Consider the following 23,899-nt stretch of genomic DNA (forward strand, 5'->3'; position numbering starts at 1 on the left):
AGGCTTTACCCTCATTCTGCCATGATCTGGTAACATTCCATCCAACCCTTCAATTACCAGCTCCTACCTTTCCAGGGTGTCCCATAAACAAAGTAGACAGTCCAAACTCATCCTGCTACTGTCTTCCTTCCATATGTGGTCCTGCTACATGGAGTGGATTTGAAAGCATGGGTAAATGGTCAGTCAAATCCATCTCACCTGCCCCCACTAAGAGAGGTTTTCACTGCGCTACTGAAGGCTCGCACATCCTCCAGCTGCCACGTAGGCTAAGTAATAAGATGTCTCCCTGAGTTCTTGACCCAGAACTTGGAGTTGGCTGTGTCTACTTGCAAGTGAACTGATTAAGACTGAGTAGGAGAGAGGGAGGAAAGGAACAGGCTGAGCTGACTCCATCTGGAAAAAGAAGGAAACAACATCTTGCACTTTCAGTGAGCTTTGGACTATGTGCCTGGTAGCCTTGAGGATAACATACCTACAGCCAAACCGCCCTCCTGGACTGATAAACACCGGATTCCATACCAAGATTTCCCATAGCCAAAAAGAATGTAATAATCCCCTATGTAGTCAATCACCTTTGTAATCTATATGGCACCCGTTGGTGTAGGCTACAATGTATAACCAGCTGACCCTTCTGATTATGAATCATGGCTGTAACCTGATTGTGTCTCCCTTTAACACTTTCCAGGCTAGGTTTAAGGAATTTGGGGGTGTGGGCTTGAGCAGTACACATAAGGTATATGAGGTTTTCACAAAAGTCAGTTGGGGTCCTTGGCTAAAAGGAGACTCTGCCTTGGGCCCTCCGGTGTAATAACTGCACTCCACTATCTGCATTGTCCTTCTGAGTGAGTTTGTTTCCCAGAATGCGTGGCTATAACAGGACCACCGATCTTCCATCTGGGAATGTGCCAGTGTCTGCTAGATGAACTTTTGACACCAGAGGGCTGAATCCCATCCTCAGTCTCTGCTGTGCTGTGCTTAGTTGCTCTGTCGTGTCCCACTCTTTGCAACCCCATGGACTAATACTGGAATGGGTTGCCATGCCCTCGTCCAGGGGATCTTCCCAACCCAGGGATCGAACCCAGGCCTCTCCCACATTGCAGGCCATTTATCATCTGAGCCATCAGGAAAGCCCAAGAATACCAGAATGGGTAGCCTATCCCTTTGAGAAGGTAACAGATAGGAAGGCCAGGGGTCACCAAACAGAGCAAATAGGCTGCAAGTAGCAGACATTTTTTTATCTCTCTCTTAAGCGGCAGGAAGAAACAAACTAGTGTTATACTTTTTCCCCTTCTCTATACAAATTTAAAAAGAAGTCTCTCTTCGAAATTCTGTGTTGCCATAAAGATGCCTAGTTCCAACTGAACTTAATTTTTCTCAAACCGTGAACTAACCAATGCACTTTTCTTATGGAAACGTTTGTCTTAAGCTATATTAATGTACTATGCATTTACCCTAGACTCTATCTTCAAGTCGGTTCCGCCTAAAGGCTCAGAACCGATATGACAAGCCAGTATGTTATACTCATATATTTTTCCCCTAATCTATGTTAATGAAACTGTATATTTGTATGGAAAACTGCCTTTCTTCAAGATTCATGTCAATCATTTTATGGACCGGGATGACTCACCTGGTGCCATTCTCTGAGTTTTGAGACATTTCCTTTCTTTAATTAGCAGACTGCTAGTACCTAGATAACATCCAGCTAAAGACTAGCAGGGGAGGTACTCTTTCTGCCCCCTTCTGATGTCTATGTCAAAAGCATTCTCTCTTGTATAGTTTAATGAGACTTTATTGCACAAAAGCTTTGAGCAATCAAACTTCATTTCTGGCCCCTGATTGAAGTCTTCTCCTCCGGAGCCCAGAATCCCAGCGTCTTGCATGGTTCAGCAACAACCTTTCATCTTCTCCAGGGGAACTTCCTGACCCAAGAAAGCAACTGAGGCCTCCTTCATTTCAGGTGGATTCTTTACCAGCTGAGCTACCTTGGGAAGCCCCGTCTCTGGCAAGCATCTCTATTTCTGAACTTTCAGAGGCCCGAGGCTTACTCACACCTGCGCACTCATACCTGCCTGCACTCTCCCAGTTTCCTTTCCCCTGTGCTTCCATGCACTTCCACATGGAGCACTCCCACACTCCTTTTTGCAGGAGGCAGACCTGAAACAGTTCTGTCTTTTCTCTTTGCTGCAAATCTCTGGTCCCAAAATTTTCGCTAGAAAAACATTTCTAGAAACTGGTGCAAAATGAACCTTGTTCACTAATAGATGCTAGGATATTTGTTAGATGAACTAGTTGACACAGGGGACACAGAGAAGAGGGGAAAGACTGACTAGCTGCAGTTCACTCAGAATTGCACCAGGGAGATGACATTCTGCTGTCTGATTTTCCTCTTGAAGTCTAAGTTTTCAAATGTATTTTAAAGTTTATTTGAACACTTTCTTGCAAACAGTGTCATATACATGCTGTTTATGCTGACTTTCCACATATACATTTTATTTCCAGTTATTCTATAGTCCTGAGAGCATGTCAAGGATTCTCATCTCTTCCCTAGTTTCCATCTGGACCTGAGCTTAAACTGGATGTCCTTACAGAGAAACTGACAGAAACAGTGACTTGACACTTAGGAAAACGCATGCTTTGCTTAAAGAAAGGGACCCTTTCCTTATTCTGTTTTTCTTATTAAAGCTTCAAATAGAATTTATTAAAAAAACGAATTACGACTCCTTGCTGCCCTCAGCTGGTGGAGAAATACAATGCTCTATTAAATCTCTGTAGCCCATGCCACTTGAAATCAAAACCAGAAGTATTTTAAAAGCTTTCCTGGACCTTCAAAGAGGTTAGGTTTCATTCATAAATGCTGAATGTTTTCAGTTGCCATGCTGAATATGAATTGACAGAGAAAGTTACCCTGGTCTTCTTTCTTTAGAGAGAAAGACTTGGAAAGATCCAGTTTGTTTTTTTAAGGAGCATGGTGGCCTAGAGAGGCCATGGGAGGAATCCTGTGTCAGAATGTGAGTTTCCACCCTTATTTTACAACCGATGCCCTTCTTAAACCCTTCACTAACTGCATCTCTAGTATTCATTGTTCCAGATTTGCAAAGAAATCTCACACCACACAAAATTGGCAGGTGGTGGGTTCTCTGTTTCAGAGCAGTAAACCTTGCTTGGGTAAAGAGTTAACTGAATGAAAGAAACTGATCTAACATACTTCTTTATGCATCACCTTTATTAGTTGCAACCCCAAGTTTTCCTTAAAACAGTAATATTTCACTTTTACTATTTTATATCCATTAAAGGCATCCCATCATACTGCATTATTACCCACATGCAATTAAGTACTGCATCCATGCACTTGGATTTTGTTAACATGGATAGAAATGATCAGATCATCTCACTGAGAAAAGATTTTCCTCTGACATCTTGTTCCACCTTGGTTTTCCTGACAAGAGTTTGAGTGAAGGGCTATTTCAGAGGTTGATTCTTTCTCCTTTCACGACACGCCCTCGAAATGTCCAAACATCCTGCAAATAATACCAAACACATTGAGTTTCTGGGAACTTGGATTTACCTAATCACCATAAGACAAAGATTTCTGGCATCTACTCATCGTTAAATGGTGGCGGGGGTTGGGGGTTGGCAGCGGGCAGGGGGCGGCTGGCGGGGAGAGACAGCCTTCCACAAGTCATAAGTTAGTAAATAAAAACCGCATTCTGAGACTCCAATTGATTTACTTGCCAGTATCTAAAATCACGTTTCATAAGCCAAGACAGTGAGTCCTCACACTGTCATTATGCTTTACTTGGCACTTGTGTTGATTACAGGTGTTCGGACTGGCTGTTATGTTTGGTCACAAAACAGTTTAATACCTAAGCTCCTGCTATCCTTGGTGATGTTTGCCTGCCCCATTCTGAGTGATCTGCTCCTGAAAATGAAGTCCTACGCTACTGAATTTGTTTTTTCTTCTTTGTTCCTAATAAGATAATTCAAACTTTTTTTGCTTATATTTCTGCAAACAGCAAAGTATGCTAGAAGAATGATTTTGGAATTGGACCTCCCCTGAAGTCTCAGTCACTTAAGTAACTAAGGCCAGTCTCTTGAACTTTTCATTTTCTCATTAATAGCATGGAGCTATCTTGGCTGCTCCATTGAGTTTTGGTGAAGAAAAGGGACAGGGACATGCTTTTGTGCCTGGAAAGAACTCTATAGCAGAGTTAGTGTTGTTCTTCTAATAAAGTCGATAAACTATAGCTGAGACAGTCACGAAAAGAAATAGAGGAGCTGATTGATTAGTACAACCCTGACAGACCTCAAACAGAATATATATGTTTTTTATCCTGCCTTAAAATTCAGGGTGTTGGATGGAAGACCCAGCTGGCAAAATAGGTTGCCTTTCTAGGTCATTTAATTGCAGGACAAAGGAAGGACAAGACTGTCCAGGAGGTGCAAATGTGAGGTTAGAGCATCTTCGGATATGGGGATACATTCAGAGATTCTAGACAGAAAATGGCTCAAGGGTGGAGGAAGACTCTTGAAGTGGGAAGTTTTTTTCAGAAGGCTGTTGTTGGCATGCAAGGCTCTTCAAAGTACGGGGAGGCCCTGCGTTGTCATTACATTCAGTCTACTTGGGGGTCATGTCACCCCAAAATAGATGATGCATTTCTGATTATCTAATAAGTTCAGCTTCTTGCTTCAGAGCCCCAAATATAATCACCTACAATACAAAGTAACTTTATTTAGTTGCCTTGACTGATAATTTGTTATTGATCAGCGACAGCATGGAATGGTCACCAGTAAAGAACAAACAATCTAAGCATAACAATGTTGTTAATTGGCTTCACACCTCAATACAAAGTAAAAAGTTAAAAAAAAAACAAAACAAATAATCTACAATGAGGTGTATTAATAGGGCAGGCATATGAAATACTGTCTTAACACCCCTATGAAAAGCATCAGTGATCACCCATCTCTACTACATGCAGGCTCTCCTTAAAATCCCAGTGCAAACTGACCCAAACAAACACTTGCTTGAGAATTACTTTCTTTACAAATAAAGGAGGCCTATGATTGACAGCCCGAACCTTTTACAGCTATGAGTTCAGAAAGTTTCTTTGTCTTCCATTTCCTCATCTCTGAATCTGCTATTTCCTCTCCTACTTGCCCATTCTAGAACAAGATAGCCTGCCCGAAGACTTACAGAAACCAGGTCCCCCACACTAGGGAAGCAAGTAGTACAAGCAAAACCCACTGTTGTTCCTAGAAGGTCTCAGCAATGTTTCCAAAAGGAGCTGTAAACCTAAGCACTTTATACCTTCACAATGAATCAGGTATGACACTCTTAAGCATCTAAAGAAAAAACTGAGATCTTTACTTTGTCATTTCATACAAACATACCTTCAGAGTGATGTCTTTAAATCCATGCTTTTTCCTGATCATATTGACAACTTCCTTTCCAATGTTTTCTTGACTGGTGCCCTCCACATCTATGTAGTGACAGTTGGCATCCGCAAAATGGCAGGAAATTGCCTGTGGAAATTATTATGATCCAAAAGTATATCCAAGGAAGGGAACAGAATTATGTAAGGAAGAAGTCTGTTTTTGGCATTTGATTTTTTGAATGAAGGATATTGCCAAGTCCTACTAAGGAAGGTTTTGCAGGGTTTCTCATCACCTTCTCAGCTACAGAATTTAGTGGAGGGTGTAATGAGTTGGTATTTCAATGGCCACAGATGATGGGGAAAGAAAAACTGAAAAAACCTTTTAACGGAAAATAATACACAGACACCCACCTCCAATCCAAAGCACAGTTCCAGTCTGATAGCATTCACATAAAATACTCATCTCGTTTCCTTTTGAAGGTAAGATGGAAGTCACTTGGTTCTCCCCAGTCTTGAAGGACTTATCAACAGATCTAACTTGCAAAGCGATAGTTGAAACTACCTTCCTTGCCACAAGTTAGTTCTCTTAGGGTGACTGCACCCATCAGAAGATCTTCCTACTTCTTACAGATTTCTAGGCAGTTGAGTCACAAACATTCTTCCCCATGGAAACCCTAGTACTATTCTACACCATATTGGAGCCTGAGGCAAAAGAGAAGAAATGTACACTCCTACCTGTACACTGTTATGCATTTTTCAATGGTTAATATTTTCCCAAACTTTAAAGCAGCCAAAAATATTGAAAAACCACCAAGTTAGTATATTAAAACACACTATTTCCAGTGTAGTGCCTGTATCTTCCTTTTGTATAGTTCTGGGTGTCATGGTATTAGAGGGTCTGATCTTTTTTTAAATTTTGGTATTGTGCTTACCATGGACTTTTTGGCATTAATTTTTATTTCTTTTAACTGGCATTAAGATATTATTTAACTGGATATTGAGTTTTTTGAGCCTCTGAGGGAACTGCCTTCTTGCCTCACACTCATCTCAGTCCTGTTGAGCCTGGTGGATGTCTGAATGAATGGAGGATGAAATCTGACAACTAACCCTCAGCCACAGGGAAACAGAGAGCTGTTGTGATAAACTGGAAAGCTTCACTCAGCCCCACAGAAGACACTAATATTTAGTATCAACAGCCATGTCATCCTAGCGAAATGTGAGCCCAGCGTATCATCAGATCTGCTGAATTTTAAAGAAGCAAGAAATCTGGGAACTTATGAGAAATTCTGTCAGTTTTTAATGTAAGCACTGATCTCATAAACCTGAAAACACTCTGAGGCTAAGGAGTAAAAAATACGGCCATACCTGATTTCTGGGTGGCCAATTCACACCTTCCTTTCCAATCAATAATATTTTACCAATAGCAATAATATTACAGATGTTCCCCTTATATGAGCTGTATACCTTCCAAATGTTATTATTTGGTATGTATGTCTGCTTTTATCTTTCCCTCTGAAAACGTGCTGTCAGTTGCCAAGTAACTAAGCTCTCTGTCTGGAGCAATTCCATGAATGTTCACTAGTGATGGCATCCTAAGGTCATCTGGCTTCTTACTGCTGTAAGCAACAAAGCACGAGGGAAACAAAAAAATTTCCTGGTAAATACACCAGACTAAAGGGCAGCTGAGTTAAAAGTTACAAATCCTTTAACTTTTCATGTATCGGGATATTTTTCTTCCTCACGCATTCATCTTCAAACAGTGCTGTGATGTGAATGTGTACCTTCCGGAATCCTTGACTTTTGTTCCGACCAGATCCATGGATGAGCAAAGGATGAAAGAAGACGGTGTCTCCCTTCTCCATTACCAAGTGCACCCGGGCGTTGTTTTTGTCATAGTCCTGGATCCCGTGGAACATGATGTTGACTCCTCCCTAAAATCACAAGAGAAGCCAAGTCCAAAAGTGAAGAAGCCAAGAATTAAAACTCTTATCAATGATTCATCAGGGAAAACAAAGCTTCTCTAAGTTCTTTCAAGAGAAAGAGATAAATAAATTAGATTTTAAAAAAACTTACGTATACCAAACTTTCTCAGTTGACTGCTTTTAGAAAGCCATGTGTTGATGTTAAAATCGTGAATTTTTTAGACCTGATGAAAAATTTAGAATTGCCACCTACTGTTCATTACTGAATGATAACTGAAGAGCCAGATCAGCTTTGCGTTTTGCAGGAATACAGGAGACCACCTTTTCTGGTGAACCATGCTCATTCTTCCCTAGCATGCTCTTCTCCTCACCTGGAATTTGTATCAATCGCTCCTCTATTACTCAGAAGTATCTCTGAGAAGCTAATATTCTCCCAAGTCACAGAGAGAAAATGCTCAGTCTTTCTCACCCTAGAAACCACATAGGTCACATCCAGAGTAAGAAAGAATAGTAAATTAAAACATTAGCTTTTAAAATATTTTCCACTCCCTGTTTTTCCAAGTGAATCACCACACAAAAACAAAAAAACAAAAATCATCATTTGTTTTCAAACTATTTTCTAACTATTTAAAAAATATTTTCAAGGTTAGTTATTGCATTAGATAATAGTTATATCTTTATGAAACACTGAAATGAGAAGTAACATTTGCAATCTTTTATGGGTCTTTGGAGGAGAGCATCCCATTTCCTTTCCTAAGAATATTCCAACTCCAAATTCCTTTTAGGAATGACTCCTTCCCTACTGCACTGTGTTGAGTCTTTGCCTCCTGCCCAATGTGGGTATGAGAGCAAGATAAGCTCGTCTGACCTCCCATTGCTGCCACTTTGAATCTAAGCAGATGACTGAAGCGACTGGACATAGTCAAGGTTCATCTGACCACTGCAAGTGCTGCAGCCCAACTGTTCCCACTGAAGGACTTCCTCTTTCCTCCTCACCCTCCAGAGCTGGCAGCCTGCCCACGGATTCTGCATGTCCCTGTGGCCCTCCCTTCAGCTTGAGTCACTGAGAGCCCACTTCTCTTGCTTGCACCAACCTTTCCTAAACCACAACTTAACTGAAGAATTTCCGATTTTATAGCAGAATCTAGACTCAAGGTATTTTCACCTAGGACTAATCCTCAGTTCAAGAATTCTAACTAGTGGACACTGAAGTCCTGAAAGCCATATTCTTTACATTTCACAGAACCATGTGTACTCTTTCTGCCTTAACAAAATGTGCTCTTCCCACCTTGATCATTATTACGGGATTCTGAGACCTTATTGCCTTACATCTAAAATGCTATGGGAGTCCTCTCCAGTTTCTCTGTCTCTGGACTCCTATTCCTGCAGTACATTCTGTGCCAGACCACAGGGTTCTCGTTCTTGAAGAAATTATTTGATCTCCTCACTCATGGGCCCCAAAGCATTGAACAGTCCTCCAGCATCACCAGCTGAATTGATAAACCACGGAACAGCTTCATAATGGAACACTGCTCAGCCCTCCCCAGAGCCTCTCTCTGCTGCTCTCTTCAGGTGGAAGCAGATGATACTCTTCTTTACTGAGAAAAGTAACAGTCAGTGTGTATGACTCACTTGGCACACACATCTAGTGTTACCGTGTTTGTGTCTGACCTCTGCAGTTAGGCTTTATAATCTCAGATCTTTTATAGCATCACCAAAGTCCACCACTTTGGTTGGCCTTCAAGTACTTGTTGGAAGAATAAAGGTGATCATATGATCAGCCATCCTGGAATTTTCCCTGCTCATTCTAAATCCTAGAATAATGTTTTGCTAAGAAAGGAAATGTCATCTTATTAGCAAAGCTCCTTATGTATACTGACGTGAAATGAAAACAACAAAAGGTTCTGATCAAGACTCAGCCATCTAGCAGACTTACCTCCCACTGGGGATAATCATGTCGTTTCAAGGGGCCTTTGTGTGTCCCTGGGAGCACAACCAGACAGCCATTGTTCCGGTCAATGTGCTCCATGGCTGTCCAGGCACAAACGATGCTATTGCTGGGCCTGAACGGGAAATAGTGCAGATCCTGGTGCAAGGGATGACGGGATGTCTTCTTGCCTGAAACAGAATCTGTTGTTAAAAAACTCAAGTCCCAGAATTATTCTCCTCTGCCTGAAAAGCCGGAACAATGAACTATCCTTGAAAAAGCCAAATACATAAGCCACCTCTACAGATGAGCACCAAATTAGAAGACTGCTGCTGCTGCTGCTGCTAAGTAGCTCAGTCAAGTCCAACTCTGTGTGACCCCATAGACAGAAGCCTACCAGGCTCCTCCATCCATGGGATTTACCAGGCAAGAGTACTGGAGTAGGGTGCCATTGCCTTCTCCAAATTAGAAGACTGAATCAGCACAATGCCTCTGGATCCTGTAATTCTTTCTGGGTTTCTGGTAACCGAGGTCTACTAACACTATTTTCTAGAAATCTGTGCTTTATTCCTCCCTAACTCTGGTTTGGGCACAGAGCTTAGCATTTTCCAAGCCAGCTCAGTCGCTCAGTTGAGTCTGACTCTTTGCGACCCCATGGACTGCAGCACACCAGGCTTCCCTGTCCATCACCCACTCCCAGAGCTTGATCAAACTCATGCCATTGAGTCGGTGATCCCATTCAACCACGTCGTTCTCTGTTGTCCCCTTCTCTTTCTGCCTTCAATCTTTCCCAGCATCAGGGTCTTTTCTAATGAGTCAGTTCTTCCCATCAGGTGGCCAACATATTGGCGAGTATTCCCCAAAAAGGTTGACTAATTAGAGTGGTCAGTCTGAGGCCTTCTGATAAACTTCTAAGTGGCTGATATTAAAAAAGTATTCCTTAATTAACTAAATGTATAAATAGAAGGACTTTCGGAGGTTTCAGCACCAAACTAGAACCATTTGGTATACAATCACTGTGGAGAATCGGAGATACTATGCCCACATTCACATTCTCCCCTAAAATTGCCTTCTGAGCGTGGTTCCCCAGGCCAGGGTATTTCTCCAGGCAGGACACCCAGGGAGGGAAAGGCCTGCTAATGTTAAGCTACAGGCTTAGCACATAAACCTCTCTTGGAGAGGACAGAGACAAAGTAGAAACAGATTAAAGATCTCTAATGGCTGATTTCCTACCACTGATACAGCTGAATTTCTCAGTGTGGCCCAAGAGCCATCTGCATTAGCATCTGAGTATGGTTAATAAAATCCAGGTTCCTAGTTTCTATTTTCTGTATCAGTCTCTCTAGGAGGGAGGGCTTAGAAGCTACATTTTACCAAGCACAGGGAATTTTAAGAATAGCTATAGTATTTGATATATAAGTTCAGTTTTAAATTTGTTAGTAATAATACTGTCTTCAGATCAGGAAGCCAAAGTCCACACCCTCATGCATGGGTGAGAGTGGGTAACAAAGCTTAGAGATGTTGAATATCAGGAGTCTGTGGGGTAGAGAGACAGTCATGTTTTATTAAGCTGCATCTTTCAGAAGCCACTTGTCTACAGTCCCAGCAATAACCCAAGTTAACATCAGCATCACTACTATACTTCAGTGTTGTTATGATGTAAGCTACTTTGAGACTTAAGTGAAAGTACATATATTCATTTATGCAAAAATTTAGCAGTTGGGAACTTTGCTATTAGTTAGCACATCAATCTTATGTAATTTAATTAAACACTTTCTTTTTTATTTGTTTGCTTTTGCTTTTCCTTTACCAATAAGAGCTCTTTACCAGAATCTGGAGGTTTGTTTATCAGCATTGTATGCATGGCCATAATATTGGGTCCAGTGAAGCACTCCACATATTTCAGAATCTAAGGAAAAAGGAGGGAAAAGTTCATGGGAAATCAGATGCACAAGTATGCGGCACAAAGTACATCTGTCTATACTAGAACCCTGTTGGCAGTCATTTAAATCAATCAACCAATATTTCACAACCTGGCAAACAAACCACGCAAAAGTGAGTAACTGGAAATCATCGGAAACACTCTGAAACAGGCTTCTTAGAACCAGCTGAAAATCTAAGTGCTTCTTCTATAAGAGAGTCATGAGTTTCTCTGAGACACCAGCTACGAAGGGCAGGAATAAGATCTCCCATGAAAATGATGCCCAAAATGGCAGGGCCAGTTGAATGAAAAAGACAATGATGTTGTTCAGTCACTCAGTTCTGCCTGACTCTTTGAGACCCCACAGACTGCAGCACACCAGGCTTCCCTGTCCTTCATTGTCTCTTGGAGTTCACTCAAATTCATATCCATATTCAATCTCTAATTCTGTCTGACTACAAAAATTGAAGCACATTCTATGGCTTTCACTTATATGATCTCTTCTGTATAAAGAATGCAGGCTATTTGAGTATAAAACACTTGAAATGTTACAAAAATCCCAGGAGTCCGGCCTAATGCTTGTTTTTTTTAATAAAAAGTTTCTTTTTGTCATTTTGGGGGGGTATTCAAAAAATGGAAAAAGAGTGGTTCTTTTCATTTCTTTTTTTAATTTTGATTGGGGTATAGTTGAATTATAATGTTGTGTTAGTTTCAGGTGTATAGTGAAATGAAAGTGTTAAACATATACATATATACACTAAGATTCTTTTCCCATATAGGCCATTATTGAGTATTGAGTAGAATTCCCTGTGCTATACAGTAATCGTTTAGTTGTCTGTTTTATATACAGTGTATGGATGTGTCAATCCCAGTCTTCCAATTTATCTCTCCTAGGCTGCATTTTCTAAACTGTCATCATTCAAGAGCCATCCTCAGATTTTCTGTCCTGCTTTACAGATATTCTCCCTACATCTTATCTTAGTCTTATCCTGATTAATAATATTCTTCAAATCATGGGTTTGAGGTGCTGGTTCATTTTTCCAATACATATTAAAATAAACACCTAGCTATTAGAAGAATACCTACCTCCTAAAAATTCATTGCATGAACCACCAGACACATGGTTTGCAAGTTACAGAAGTAGGAACATCCTGACAAGACATTCTACCACATGTTGCCTATAATTTCCAGCTTTTATCATGATCCACCCACACAATTTTCATTTCCAAAACAGGACATGAGGTTGGGAAGAATGCGTGGTTCAGAGAGGCCACTTCCCTTCTCGTCCCCAATTCAAGAGGCCGGACCTCCCAGGTGCCTCAGCTGTGCAGTCTTCATGAATCAGACTTTCTAACAGCACTTGGGGTATAAGTTCTAATAAGTATTTTGTGCAAAGTGTCCTTTTAAACCATTCTAAAACTGGTCAGAAACCATAGTACAGGACTTCCTTATGCTACAGTGGATAAGAACCCCACTGCCAGTGCGGGGGACATGGATTTGATCTCTGCTCCAGGAAGATTCCACACACAAGGAGCACCTAAGCCCACACACCACAACTGCCGAGCGCCAGCTCTGGAGCCTGCCAGCCACAGCAAGAGAAGCCACCGAAATGAGAAGCCCATGCACCTCAACTAGAGAGGAGCCCATGCGCAGCAACAAAGACACAGCACCAGCAAACATAAGTAAATGAGAAAAAATAATAAAGTCTTTAAAAAACGAAACAGTAATACATTCACGCAAGGGAATACTATGCAATAGTTTACAAAGTATGAAGTAGATCCATAGATACCAATGGAAAGATGTCTCTCTCATATGTACTACCAATGGAAAAAACAAGGTGACAACCAGGATGCTTCCTGGCACACAAAAGGTAGGGTTATACAAATATTCTTGATTATACCTGAAATGATTCTAGATGAATACATAAAACTGAACAGTGCAGGGGGTGCGAGAATTTCCTTTTCCCTTCATGTCATTCCACACCAGATATTTTCATAACTATGAACTACTCTTAAAGAATAATTTTTAAAAAACCTATTTTAAATTTAAAAACAGACACCTCTACTGACCAGATTCATAAAACAAATTGAAAAACGATCTGCAATAGGTAAGCCTCAGCAATTTTATCCTTGTGGACATGCCTGTAGGGAGTGTGAGAAGGCTCTCTCCTTACCACAGAATTCCTGCTCTTCTCCAGCAAAAATACCAAAATTATGAGGATTTCTCAGTCTTGGCACTAATGACATTTTGGGCTGCATCATTCTTTGTTTGCTGCAACAGGCTATTCTCTGCATTATAGCATCCCTGGACCCAGTGGCAGGGATCTGGATCTCTACACATTAAAACCCACTGCCCCTCCTGCCTGACAAGCAAACATGTGTCCAAACATTGCCAAATGTCTGTCTCTGATTAAGAACCACTGCTATAGGGCCCCAATAGAAAAGGGCAAGAGTCTAATCCTTTGTGACCCCATGGACTATAGCCTGCCAGGCTCCTCTGTCCATGAGCTTCCCTAGGCAAGAATACTGGAGTGGTTTGCCATTTCCTTCTCCAGGGAACCTCCTCAAACCAGGGATTGAATCCATGTCTCTTAAGTCTCCTGCAGTGGAGAGGGGTTCTTTACCACTAACACCACCTGGGAAGGCCAGTAGAAAAGAGCAAGAAAAAATGGAAACAAAAAAGTTACGAAGATTTCAGAGGCAGACATGCAGATGCCTCTAAGATGGCAGGCATGCAGATGCCTTTAAGCTATTAGCTTAAAGAGAAAGAAAGCACAGGAAGGTCTTGAACCTCAGGGAGGGTGCAGTATCTGAAGAGTTCCTCATCTTCTTGGAAATCCTGGACCTTGGAAACCACTTTCTCACTTGGCACATATTCTGATTTTGCAATGGTGACATCTCTCATCATGAACAATCCCAACGGTTTCACCTCCTCTCTGCAGATTCTTTCAAACTCATTCCTATAAAATTCAATTAGTAAATGATGTCAGTACCACAGACACTAAGCACCTGCCTGGCCTTCCACTTGTTCTGTGGAAAGACTTGAAGACTTGGTCCTCAAGCACTAAGTGGTCCTCAAGCTCCAGGTCAAATAGTTCTGATGACAGGAAGGAGAAAATGGCCAATTCAGAAGTGCCTGCCTCCTAACTGTGGAGTTGAAATTCGCTACCAGAATTTGAATAGTCCATAGCTTAGTGGACCAGTGGGGAAATATTGTGATTTGGTTTCATCAGAACAAAATAGCAAACACCTCCCTAGCATCACCATGCACCAGGCCCTGTTCAACAAACTCTGTCTCTACTTTACCTGTTTAGTCCTAAAACCACGCTAGCGCATAAGTACTGTTATTTTCCCCATTCTGCAGATATAGAAACAGGCATGGAAAAGTTAAGGAAACTGCCCTATACCTACAACATTAACTGAAGAGACTGAGATTAAAGCCACTCTGGCTTGAATCCAGGTTCTAACAAGCCATTTCCTTACAAACCCGATCCCTGAAAAATATCTGAACACACACAAGGTAATCCTACACATAGTCCCTTTGCATACACAGAATACACATTCCTGTTATATATCAGAGTGTTACTGTACCTAAAGCGTTGAATATCAGCATCAGACACCAAATTTTTAATGACAAGAAATCCATTTTCTTCATAAAATTTTCTCTGTTCTAGGCTTAGAACATTATTCTCCCGAGTATACCTAAAGGAAAAAAAAAATCTCAAATAAGTCCAGTTTAAAAATGAAAACCTTCATGTTAATGTATGGCAAAACCAATATATTGTAAAGTAATTAGCCTCCAAGTAAAATAAATTTATATTTAAAAATTAAAATCATAAACTAACAATATTTATCAAGAACCTGAGAAATGTTTGTACTCTTCCACTCAGCACTTTTATTTCTAGAACTTTAAAGAAATAATCTGAACAAATTTTCAGTTTTAAATCTGAAACATTAATTACTCTCACCAAGAAATGGAAGAATAATTAACTGGTTATATTATATCCTTTCAATGGGATATGACTTGACATTAAAAGTGAAGAACATATAATAGCAAGGACAGTGCTTATTAAATTAAAATGTGATGACAGTGATATAAACCCAAGACACTATTTGTTTAAAACAAGAAGACTGTAAAGAAATAAAGCCAAAACAAAAATTTTTCACAGTGATTGCCTTTATGTAATGGCATTATGAGTGATTTTTTAAATTCACCCTATTTCTATGATTTTAAAATATATTTTGAAAATAAAATAAAATATATTCTGTAATGAATATGTATGGTTTTTCGAGAGGAAACAAACAACATATTTTATGTTTTTAATTGTCTGCTTCATGCATTTATGGAAGAAATCAAAGTAACAAAATCTAAATAAGTGTACAGCACACACATGAACTCAAATCCCCCTGCCCATTCCTCTGGTTTGGAACTGTGACTCTATGAGAATATTCCATGGAGATCAATGTCTTCCACTTCAAAGGTGACTTTAAGATAAACCAAAGATGCTAGCTGAGATATCAGAGTGACCAAAAAAATGGCTAATTTAAATGAGATATACCATGCCTGAATTTTATAAAATAAACTTATGCACTTTGTGATGTTTTCCCTTCTTTCTAAATTTTAAATACATATAGAAAGTGTCTTAAAAAATTTCCATAATTGTTCCAATGAGAACAAGTCCTGGATTCAGGGGATTTGTATAATGAGTTCTTATCAGTCAATATGTACTTTATATCTGAGTTATCACTGTGGGAAAAAAGTTTATATACACTGTATGGCTAAGAATTAAAATTATATCTACTTACTGGAATTGTTGAGGATGGAAACTGGCAAGGGAACCAACCCCCGAAGTGTGGTGAGCTATCTAGGATGTGATTTAAGGCAAATCAAGTGAAGTCCAGGCATCACCCTTCTAGAATCAGCCCACCCTGGATTGGTTTTCACAAGGGAAGACCAGCCCTACACAGTCATCAGGCACACTGACTACACACAAACGATCCGATGCACTATTGCTTAGATCATCTCATTTCACAACAGCCTAAGGAGGTGCCTGGAAGCCAAGAGCTTTATTATGCCAACTGCACAGAGCAGAAAGCTTTGGCTGGGGTCAGGGTTCAGTAACTGGTCCAAGGTCACCCAGCAGAAAACAGCTGAGCTGAGACTTGACCAACATTGTATTCATACCTCCCATCTATTTTATTCGCCCTGGATATTCCTTCCACTAAACTACTGAGTGAATAAAAATGGAAAATTTTTATTCTATTCTGTTCTAGAAATAAGGAGAATCATGTTCTATTCAAAAGAAGTTTTTCTCTTAGTGGGAGTTCGTCCAAAATATTAGAAACAGTTTGGTCATTAAAAAAAAAAAAAAAGAACATCTTTATAAAAAATGTTTGCCAACTCTGGCTCAAGAACAAGCACTTGTCAGTTTAGTGGAGTGTCTCTCTATAAAGCACTGTTTCTCAGAAGAAGTGGATATGACGGGTGTCAGATTCACCCAGAGAACTTTTTCAAACCCCTATAGTTCAAGCTTCAAGATGCTACCCTCAGTTAAAAAATCACTCTGGCTTGGGATTGACACGTCCACACTGTTATATTTTAAATGGATAACCAACAAAGTCCTACTGTATAGCACAGGGAACTCTATTCAGTTATGTGGTAGCCTGGATGGGAGGGAGTTTGTGGGAGAATGGATACATGTATATGTATTGCTGAGTCCCTCTGCTGGTCTACCTGAGACTATCAAAATTGTTAATCCACAGACTCCAATATAAAATAAAAAGTTTTTAAAATCACTCTGATAGAACTGAGTTGCATCTTTCAGTTGTATTGAGGCTGGAAAATACTTGGACAATGAATGGGGTAAAGAAATACTGCTGCTGCTGCTGCTGCTAAGTTGCCTCAATCGTGTCCGACTCTGTGCGACCCCATAGACACAGCCCACCAGGCTCCCCTGTCCCTGGGATTCTCCAGGCAAGAACACTGGAGTGGGTTGCCATTTCCTTCTCCAATGCATGGAAGTGAAAAGTCAAAGTGAAGTCGCTCAGTCATGTCTGACTCTTTGCGACCCCATGGACTGCAGCCCACCAGGCTCCTCCGTCCCTGGGATTTTCCAGGCAGGAGTACTGGAGTGGGGTGCCATTGCTAGCTGCCTTCAATTTAAGATCTGCAGCATACAGCCTTTCACAGGCCTCTGAATTACCTGTGGTTTCTCAAAAGAAAAAAAGTTCATAAAGTAAACAATGACTCTAAGAAAAATATAGTAGAGTATCATTTTTAAATATCTTAAAACATCTAAAAGTTCCTTCTAATTTTCTATCCAGTCATCACCAGATGATTGACTTAGGATCTCATTTGTTTTGGTCATTTTTTTCATTGTTTCTTTAGCTGAAAGAGCTACGTTCTGAATGACACTTCACATAAACATGTTGTCCTTTTTGAATGATGTCTGTATCTAAGTGGGGACAATATAATAGTGAAGAAGATGGGAATTCCCTGGCAGTCCAATGGTATGGACCTGGGCCTTTCACTGCTCAGCGCCTGGGTTCAGGCTCCGGTCAGGAAACTAAGATCCCACAAGCCTCCAATGTGGAAAAAGGTGGAGAGGGGGGCCAAGAGTCAGAATTACTAGCTACTATCTGTTTTCCCCAAGGGAGAGAGTTAACCTCTTTGTCAGATGTTCTCAACAAAACGAAGCTTCCAGGACAGTCCAGACATCAGCCTTCCAATCCTTTTCTACTCTCTCCCACTCCTGCATTATGGTTTTTATTTTTGTTATTGTTGTTCTTGGAGAATTTTCTTAATATGTGGAAATGTTTACAAAGCTAATAATCATTTACTATGTTTACTATACAAAGCTAGTAAGCCTGGAAAAAAATGGATGCAAAAATCGGTACCATACAGCACAGTCCTGAATATGTTATTATGCAATTATGTAAATATATAGAAAAGAAACAGACCAAGGTGTTTACAAATAATAATCTGTGAGAAGTGAAATTATGTATTATATAGATTTTCTTCTTAGTGTTTATCTGCATTTAAACACTGCACTGTTACTTCAAAAATTATTCCTTATTTCTTAAAGGAATAATTAAGGTTGGGAGGAAATTGCCACGTAATGTCTAGCAGTTTCTTTAAGCCTAAACCACACACATATTCACTGAAAATTTAGGTAGAGACGCTCACCACTTCTGGCTATGTAAATTGAAATGAATCAAAATGAAAACTTCAGTTCCTTAGCTGCACTGTCACATTTCAAGTGCTCATAGTAACATGTGGCTGCCACATTGAATCCTACCGGCAAAGAACATTTTTCCACCATCACAAGGAGCTTGTATTCGACAGCGCTATTCTAGGAAATAGAGATGAAAAAAAAACAAGCTCTGACCTCGACACTATTATAACTAAGTCCAGTGAGATCAGAATATTAAATTTTAGGGAATTTCCTGTCGGTCCAGTGGTTAGTACTTCCACTGCACCAGGCACAGATGGGTTCGATCCCTGCTGGGGGAACTAAAAGCCTCTGTGCTGTGAGCTTGCCCTCGCTCCTCCCACCCTCGCAAAAAAAAAAAAAGGAACACAATTAAAATTTTAAAGTAACAACAGACTGGATCCAGAAACCTTAATCTACTTCCAGTTATATCCAGGCCCAATATATTGGCACTTCTCACAACTGAACTATTAATAGTATCACACTAAGTGAAAACAGGTTGCTAGTCACTCCCAGGCGTTTGATACCACAGGTCTAAGAGGAGCCTGAGGACCTGCATTTCTAACAAGCACCTAGGTAGTCCTGCTGCTGCTGCTCTGGGGAACACGCTTTGACAACCACTGGTTCCATTAAATGACCTTGCTCAGGAAAGTTAATTTCTCCTAACCTCAAATGTTTTCTCACCTGTAAAGTGAGATTACATAGTCACTTGGGTTCCCTTTACCAGTTTGTGGAGGAGATTTTAAATTTATAACGATTCGAATATGTCAAGGCTTGGAACACAGTTGGGAGAGCAACAGTGGAAGTAAAAGAAACTATAATCGTTTTAGGAGAAATTTCAGAAACTAAATGTAGCAGAGCAGAGTCTAATCATGTCACTTGGTGGGGGGAAGGGGGACCCAGCAAGTTGATTTCTGAGGCACACAGTGACATCTCTCTGGATCTAACACCGGTGGCGCACAGATTGACATGGGATTAATTTCAGAAGGCCTGATCAGGAGCGGACACAGGACACCCAGCCCTTCTCCAGGAAACAGTGTAAGCTCCACCGGGCTCGCCTGGAGAAAAGAGCTGGGGGGCAGCTCCACCCCGAGAGGCCCCGGGTTACGTCTCTGTCTCTGGGCTGCCCGGCGATCAGGTGCGGTCAAGTACACAAAGTGACAGGGCAGCAGAGGGCAGGCCTGCTTGGACTTCGCGCCCTCCCCTCCCAAAGCCAGAGGACAGAGGGCCCGGAAGGCTGCAGCGACGCCACTCCAGGAGCTGGAGCCAGCAGCCGCAGCCCCACCGGGCGGAAAAGTCCCCTCTTGGGCCTTCGGGACGCGCCTGCCCTGGCCCGCTAGCGCCCGAGAGAGCTGTGATCAGAACGAGAACAGAGGCTGCGGAGCCAGGAAGAGCCAGCGGGGAGGTTATGCAATGCGCCCTGAAAGCCGCCACCCTTCACGCTCGAACCCCGCGAACCCAAAGGATACAATGGTCCCGGCCGAGCGGCAACCAAGGTGTCGCAGCAAGACACTCAAGCGCTCGGCAGCTCGGTTTCGGTCCATGGCCGGCGGGTAATACCAGGGCGCCTGGGCTCTAAGCACTTAATTCAGTTGGGCGGCCCCGCCTCCGCTTAGAGGGAGGGGCTTGGAGCGGACGTGGCTCGACGAGGAGGCGGGGCTAGGGTAGCACCGCCTCCCGAGTTGGCCAAGGCGCTGCCCGCAGATTGGCCTCATGGGCCTGTGGGAGAGGGTGTTTCCTGCCGGAGATAATTGCTTTTGAAATGAAGTGAAGTCGCTCAGTCGTGACTCTTTGCGACCCCATGGACTGTAGCCTATGAGGCTCCTCCGTCCATGGGATTTTCCAGGCAAGAGTACTGGAATGGGTTGCCATTTCCTTCTCCAAAGACCCAGGGATCGAACCCAGGGATCTTCCCCACAACCCAGGGATCGAACCCAGGTCTCCTGCATTGCAGGCAGATAGGGTTACGGTTAGGGTTAGGGTGAGGGTGGCTTTACCGTCTGAGCCACCAGGGAAGTCTATAAAATGAAAGTCGCTTAGTCGTGTCCAGCTCTTTGCAACTTCATGGACTATACAGTCCATGGAATTCTCCAGGCCAGAATAATGGAGTAGGTAGCCATTCTTTTCTCCAGGGGATCTTCCCAACCCAGGGCTCACACCTAGGTCTCCCATATTGTAGGCGGATTCTTTACCAGCTGAGCCATCAGGGAAGCCTTTATTGCTTTTACGAGAGTCCGAAGACCGGCTGTCACACCAAGCGGGAGACTAATCCCCAGGGGCAAATCTCCCCGGAGTAATAGAACCAGAACAGAACTCACGTTCTTAACTGCATCGTTCCACTTTATTCTACAGGACTGATCCTTCCAAACTCTGAATGCAGAGTTCCAAAGAATAGCAAGGAGAGATAAGAAAGCCTTCACAGTGATCAATACAAAGAAATAGAGGAAAACAATAGAATGGGAAAGATTAGGTATCTTGTCAAGAAAATTCGAGATACCAAGAGAAAGATGGGCACAATAAAGGACGGAACTGGTATGGACCTAACAGAAGCAGAAGATGTTAAGAAGAAGTGGCAAGAGTACACAGAAGAACTATACGAAAAAGATCTTCACGACCCAGATACTCTCAATGATGTGATCACTCACCTAGAGCTAGACATCCTGGAATGCGAAGTCAAGTGGGTCTTAGGAAGCATCACTACGAACAAAGCTAGTGGAGGTGATGGAATTCCTGTTGAGGTATTTCAAATCCTAAAAGATGATGCTGTGAAAGTGCTGCACTCAGTATGCAGCAAGTTTGGAAAACTCAGCAGTGGCCACAGGACTGGAAAAGGTCAATTTTCATTCCAATCCCAAAGAAAGGCAATGCCAAAAGATGTTCACACTACTGCACAATTACAGTCACCTCACATGCTAGCAAAGTCATGCTCAAAATTCCCAAGCCAGGTGTCAACAATATGTGAACTGTGAACATCCAGATGTTCAGGCTGGATTTAGAAAAGACAGAGAAACCAGATATTAAATTGCCAACATCCACTGGATCATCAAAAAACCAAGAAACTTCCAGAAAAACATCAATTTCTTCTTTATTGAGTATGCCAAAGCCTTTGACTGTGTGGATCACAACAAACTGTGGAAAATTCTTCAAGAGATGGGAATACCAGGCCACCTTATCTGCCTCCTGAGAAATCTGTATGCAGATCAAGGAGAAACAGTTAGAACTGGACATGGAACAACAGACTAGTTCTAAATCAGGAAAGGAGTACATCAAGGCTGTATATTGTCACCCTGTTTATTTAAATTATATGCAGGGTACATCATGCAAAATGCTGGGCTGGATGAAGCACAAGCTGGAATCAAGATTGCCAGAAGAAATATCAATAACCTCATATATGCAGATGACACAGAAAGCAAAGAACTAAAAAGCCTCTTGATGAAAGTGAAATAGGAGAGAGAAAAAGTTGGCTTAAAACTCAACATTCAGAAAACTAAGATCATGGCATCAGGTCCCATCACTTCATGGCAAATAGATGGAGAAACAATTGAAACAGTGGAAGACTTTATTTTGGGGGGCTGCAGCAGATGGAGACTACAGCCATGAAATTAAAAGACACTTGCTCCTTGGAAGAAAAGCTATGACCAACCTAGACAGCGTATTAAAACACAGAGACATTACTTTGCTGACAAAAGTCCATCTAGTCAAACCTATGGTTTTTCCAGTAGTCATGCATGAATGAGAGAGTTTGACCATGAAGAAATCTGAACCCCAAAGAATTGATGCTTTTGAACTGTGGTGTTGGAGAAGACTCTTGAGAGTCCCTTGAACTCCAAGGAGATCAAACCAGTCAATCCTAAAGAAAATCAACCCTGAATATTCATTGGAAGGACTGATGCTGAAGCTGAAACTGCAATACTCTGGCCACCTGATGTGAAGAGCTGACTCATTGGAAAAGACCCTGATGCTGGGAAAGATTGAGGGCAGGAGGAAAAGGGGACGACAGAGGATGAGATTGGTTGGATGGCATCACTGACTCAATGGACATGAGTTTGGGTAAGCTCTGGGAATTGGTGATGGACAGGGAAGCCTGGCATGCTGCAGTCCATGGGGTCTCAAAATGTCGGACATGACTTAGCAACTGAACTGGTGATCCCCACACATCTATCTCTGGCCTAGGCTCTCCAATATAAATTCCAGACCCTACGTATCCTACTTCACATTATCGCTAGGATTTCTAACAGATGCCTCAGAACAGAATTTCTGATCTTCCCTCAAAAAAGCCGCCCTCCAAAAGATATGTCCGTGTCCTAACACCTGAAAGGATAAATGTGACCTCATTTGGAAAAAGGGCCTTTGCAGTTGTCGACTGAAAAACACACACACACACACACACACACACACACACACACACACACAACCTTAAAGTGAAGAATTAAGTTTTATTCAGCGAACTTGTTGAGGACTTGAGCCTGGGGAGCCAGTTCTAAGATAGCTCTGAGAAACTGTTCTGAAGAGGTCGAGGAGAAGCCGGGATATATAGTTTTTGGGACAACAGACAAAACGAAACCCCCAGGTAGTGGCGTATCAAAAGATTACCATTTTTTAAGGAAAAATGAGACATCTCAAGTTACTGATTTAGCCCTTTTCTTTTGCTTAGGAAGATGCAAGAGTCTGGGCTCATTGAAATCACTCCCTTGATATACACCTAAACTATCTAGGGCCAGTATCCTGTTTTCTCCTCAACCCTGAAGCCCCTCAGCCGGTATGGTCAGGGGCAGCTCCTGACTAGGTGGCTGCAACACCCTTTGGTTACTGCTATGGCAGGTGACATTCTTTGTCCATACAGATGTGATCATGTTAAGAACCTCGAGATGAGCTCATCCTGGGTGAGCCATAAACCCAAGGAAAACCTTCTCCAGGTAACTTTCACATATCATCACCCCCACTCTCATCCTGATGGGAACCATTGATCTCTGGCATTTTGTGGTGAAGGTAGTAGGGTAGGGAGGAAAGAAACAAGAAAAAAACAATCACACACTACTTATTTCCATTCCTTTAGCTCTGGATTACATTTTCTACCTCTATCCCATGAAGAGCATGGTCTTTTCTTATGAAAATAATTTAAGGAAAACAGGATAAAGATATTTCTAAGGGTACAACTATGCCCTTCATGAACAGTATGGAAAGGCAAAAAGACAGGACACTGAAAGAGGAACTCCCCAGGTTGGGAGGTGCCCAATATGCTACTGGTGATCAGTGGAGAAATAACTCCAGAAAGAATGAAGGGATGGAGCCAAAGCAAAAACAACACCCAGTTGTGGATGTGACTGGTGATAGAAGCAAGGTCCAATGCTGTAAAGAGCATAGGAACCTGGAATGTTAGGTCCATGAATCAAGCCAAATTGGAAGTGGTCAGACAGGAGATGGCAAGAGTGAATGTCGACATTCTAGGAATCAGCAAACTCAAATGGACTGGAATGGGTGAATTTAACTCAGATGACCATTATATCTACTACTGCAGGCAGGAATCCCTCAGAAGAAATGGAGTAG

The 23,899-nt window shown here is 41.8% G+C and overlaps 1 protein-coding gene across 2 annotated transcripts; it reads right to left on the reverse strand.

Moving 5' to 3' along the window:
• Nucleotides 1-3,218: 3,218 nt before the first annotated feature.
• On the reverse strand, nucleotides 3,219-19,948 carry LOC138091040 (phytanoyl-CoA dioxygenase, peroxisomal). 2 transcript variants are annotated; one of them, XM_068986683.1, is made up of 9 exons: nucleotides 19,822-19,948; nucleotides 15,948-16,006; nucleotides 14,733-14,843; nucleotides 13,933-14,101; nucleotides 11,049-11,130; nucleotides 9,231-9,412; nucleotides 7,154-7,303; nucleotides 5,389-5,520; nucleotides 3,219-3,518 (listed from the first exon to the last, which is right to left on the reverse strand). In XM_068986683.1, the coding sequence occupies exons 1-9, from the start codon at nucleotides 19,894-19,896 to the stop codon at nucleotides 3,465-3,467; spliced, it is 1,014 nt and encodes a 337-aa protein (XP_068842784.1). In that variant the 5' UTR covers nucleotides 19,897-19,948; the 3' UTR covers nucleotides 3,219-3,464. The 2 variants fall into 2 exon arrangements, with proteins under 2 accessions (XP_068842784.1, XP_068842785.1); XM_068986684.1 differs by lacking the exons at nucleotides 9,231-9,412; nucleotides 11,049-11,130.
• Between the last annotated feature and the right edge of the window lie 3,951 nt (nucleotides 19,949-23,899).

The sequence above is a fragment of the Capricornis sumatraensis genome, chromosome 15, assembly GCF_032405125.1.
Source record: "Capricornis sumatraensis isolate serow.1 chromosome 15, serow.2, whole genome shotgun sequence".
NCBI classification, from domain to species: Eukaryota; Metazoa; Chordata; class Mammalia; order Artiodactyla; family Bovidae; genus Capricornis; species Capricornis sumatraensis.

Coding starts and splice junctions, on each gene's coding strand:
- LOC138091040 (XM_068986683.1), bottom strand. CDS start 19,896: ATGGACCGAAACCGAGCTGCCGAGCGCTTGAGTGTCTTGCTGCGACAC. Junction 14,844..15,947: donor TTCCATCCTCAACAATTCCA/GTAAGTAGATAT, acceptor TTTTTCCTTTAG/GTATACTCGGGAGAATAATG. Junction 11,131..13,932: donor GATACTGCACCCTCCCTGAG/GTTCAAGACCTT, acceptor CTTTTTCCTTAG/ATTCTGAAATATGTGGAGTG.